Source organism: Pectinophora gossypiella, chromosome 24, assembly GCF_024362695.1.
Source record: "Pectinophora gossypiella chromosome 24, ilPecGoss1.1, whole genome shotgun sequence".
In the NCBI taxonomy this organism is placed as follows: domain Eukaryota; kingdom Metazoa; phylum Arthropoda; class Insecta; order Lepidoptera; family Gelechiidae; genus Pectinophora; species Pectinophora gossypiella.
In genome coordinates this window covers 6,707,794-6,710,683 of record NC_065427.1, presented here as the reverse complement: position 1 = coordinate 6,710,683, position 2,890 = coordinate 6,707,794, and the positions used below count along the sequence as shown (strand labels likewise).

The 2,890-nt window shown below is 38.5% G+C and overlaps 1 protein-coding gene across 1 annotated transcript; it reads left to right on the top strand.

Annotated features, from left to right (window-relative positions):
* Positions 1–1,736: 1,736 nt before the first annotated feature.
* LOC126377904 (dual specificity protein phosphatase MPK-4-like) lies at positions 1,737–2,441 on the top strand. The gene has a single exon (XM_050025959.1). The coding sequence runs from the start codon at positions 1,737–1,739 to the stop codon at positions 2,439–2,441; it is 705 nt and encodes a 234-aa protein (XP_049881916.1).
* Positions 2,442–2,890: the final 449 nt, after the last annotated feature.

Genomic DNA, 2,890 nt, shown 5'->3' with positions numbered 1-2,890 from the left:
TTTGTTAACTTGTTAAAGACTTGTTAGATAAAATTGCAAAATCCAATTAGTTGCAACAAAAAATATGTTGTAAAATATTATTCTGTTCTCGAAGCTGCTGGAAGTCTAAGAGTCAAGAACAAGAACAGAATACGTACAGAGTCAACTGAGGGATCCTATTCAACAAGATTAACTATTAAGACATACGGTTCAAATATCCAACTTAGTACAGTCATGAGCAATATAATGTACCCACTTTAGGACTCTGTCGCACTAACATATTTGACATTCAGTGAGATTTACAGTTCCATTTGTCAAAAAAGTTAATGTGAAATGGTACGGTACCAAAGTGTATACATATTAATGCTCGTGACCGTACATACTTCAATACGAAGTTCTTATAGCTGCAAGTTGAGTCTTTTTGTCCAGTCAAGTAGTTAATGCCATTTGCAGCAAATCTACAAAAAATCACGTCAAAAAAAGAGCAAGTTGTGTTCTAGCGAATTGGGATTCCACCCATACTACCAATAGGACGAATATGAGTTGCTAATGATCGTGCAAAAACAATGATGATGCAAAGATTATTATGGGTGGAAGTTCCAGGCAATTGTGTCACAGCGCCGTGGTGGGCACTGCTGGGTCCCGTCCACGGAATAAAAGAGGTTGGAAAGGCCTTAACGCGCATTTTGTGAGAGAACCGCTGTCGCCGGTTCTCTACTGATTCTCAAATTCCATATCCACTTTACCGGTAATTATGTGATACGCTGCAATTTTATACTTTTCGTAAGATATTGCATACAAAAGTATTTTTTTGATAAATAGCCGGACTGTAGGTTTTAAGCGTTCCTGTGATAAGGGATCTCGTCTTCTTGAATAATAGTCGTTATTCGTTTATTTCCTTGCAGATTGTAATGTACAAGATGATCTTTTAATATATTATCGCGGAGCTTCGTGTGTCGTAAAGTTTGCGGACGAGTGGAGTGCAAAGTTGAAATATGAACTATTTGTTCATACTTATATGGCGCGCGTTTAGCGCTCACTGAGCCCTTCGAACCTGTTTCTTCTGTTCCGTGGTTCCGTCCCACTACTTTCTTCTTTCCTGTTCACTTTTCTTTAAAAGTAGAGTGAATAGGCATTTACTAGGCGTGTACCACCTTAGGCTGTATCTTCACTTCCCTTCAGACGAGATTGAGGTCGAACGCAAACCTATTTTGAATTTAAAAAAGTAACTAAGTACTAACTAGTTGGTTGTTTCCCATGTTGATTACATTATTATGTTTTTTTTTTGTCTCAAATGTACTTATTCGTTATTGTTATTAAGTGTTTACATATCACACTGTCATTGTTGATCTTTTTTTTCTTGAACACCTTTTGTTAAAAGTATGGCAACAGTTTTTGACAAACAGCCTTGTTCTTTTTCTTTTTTCATTTTCTTGTTTGACTGTAGGTTATTTCTGTCGGTTTGTGGCTGTCTGTTGATAGACAAACAGAAAACAGATAGCTAAATCAGAGCTAGATAAAATAGTGTTTTTTATTTATTTATTAGTAAAAATACATTCTTCTTTGCCCTTTCTAAGGAGAACTCGCCACCCCCACACCCTCTATGCCACCTTCTGACACTGATAGAAAAAACAAATCCGACGTCAATCACTCAAGTCATTCATCAAACTTAAAAACAAGCTCGAAAAAAATATAAAAAAAATTGTCGAAAAACCCGAAAAAAGTCAAACCATGTGACGATAAGGCTCAATGTTATTATGCTAGTAGCCAGAGGGCTACTCCTGGTAATGTTAAGCAGCTCGTTAATAGTTGCTTTTCTCAATAGCCCGGTGGTCGCCTTCACTGGACTTAAGAACTGGTCCAGAAAAGCACTCTACAACAAAATTGATCTCTGCACCCAATCTTGCTACAGCGAGATCATCCCAGGACTCTACCTCAGCAATGCCAGAGCAGCAGCCGACAAAAATGTCCTTAGACACCTTAACATCACCCATGTCCTCACAATTGAAGCACATCGCCTACCGAAGTCCACTTTCGAGGATTCCAACATTAGCACCCTCTTCATTAGGGCCTACGACACTCCTCAAACCAATCTGTTGCCCTACTTCCCAATGGCCAACGCCTTTATCAACGAAGGATTGCAGAAAGGAAATGTGCTCGTCCATTGCCATTTCGGAGTATCCCGCTCAGCCACCCTGGTCATCGCATTTATCATGGAGAAGTACCAGCTAGGATACGACCAAGCGTATAATTACGTGAGGCAACGGCGGAGGTTCATCAACCCGAATCCAGGCTTCGTCAACCAGCTCCGCGAGTATGAGCGGCTCAGCTATGACGTCAACGGACTCCAGAGACTCGAAGCCTACATGAATGTCAATGCAAGGAAGCACAAGTACAAAATCGCATCACTCGCCGCCATAGTGGTCGGAATTCTTGTACCAGTCGCTGTTTTGGTGGGTTGACACAAAAAATATAACTAATGTGTACAAATAAAAGTTTTCAAAATCAATGTTCCTTTTATTTTCTCTTTTCAGATTGTGACGAATTTGCCGAGTTGAACAAGGACAACGACAGATCAGTTAAATTTTAGTTTTATACGGTTTATAAGAGTTATAAGAATTAAGTAATTAAAGTCATCAAACAGTTCCTTGTACATCTAAAACTATTTTCCAAGACAGATTTAATTTAAATTCTTAATTTCATTGGCAATATTATTCATAATTTGTTAAGTACTTGAGAGCATTACCGACGTTCAAGCATAAAACTAATTATTGCTTGATATTTGGATCAGATATGTATAGAAACATGTTGCCACCTATATTGCTTCTCTTTATTTAGATCGGAATAATAATGGATAGACTCCGTGGTTTAGTGGTTAGAGCGAAAAAGTAAGATGGTTCCGTGCTTCGGA

What these genes read in the sequence shown, in the direction of transcription:
- LOC126377904 (XM_050025959.1), top strand. Translation starts at nt 1,737, where the DNA reads ATGCTAGTAGCCAGAGGGCTACTCCTGGTAATGTTAAGCAGCTCGTTA.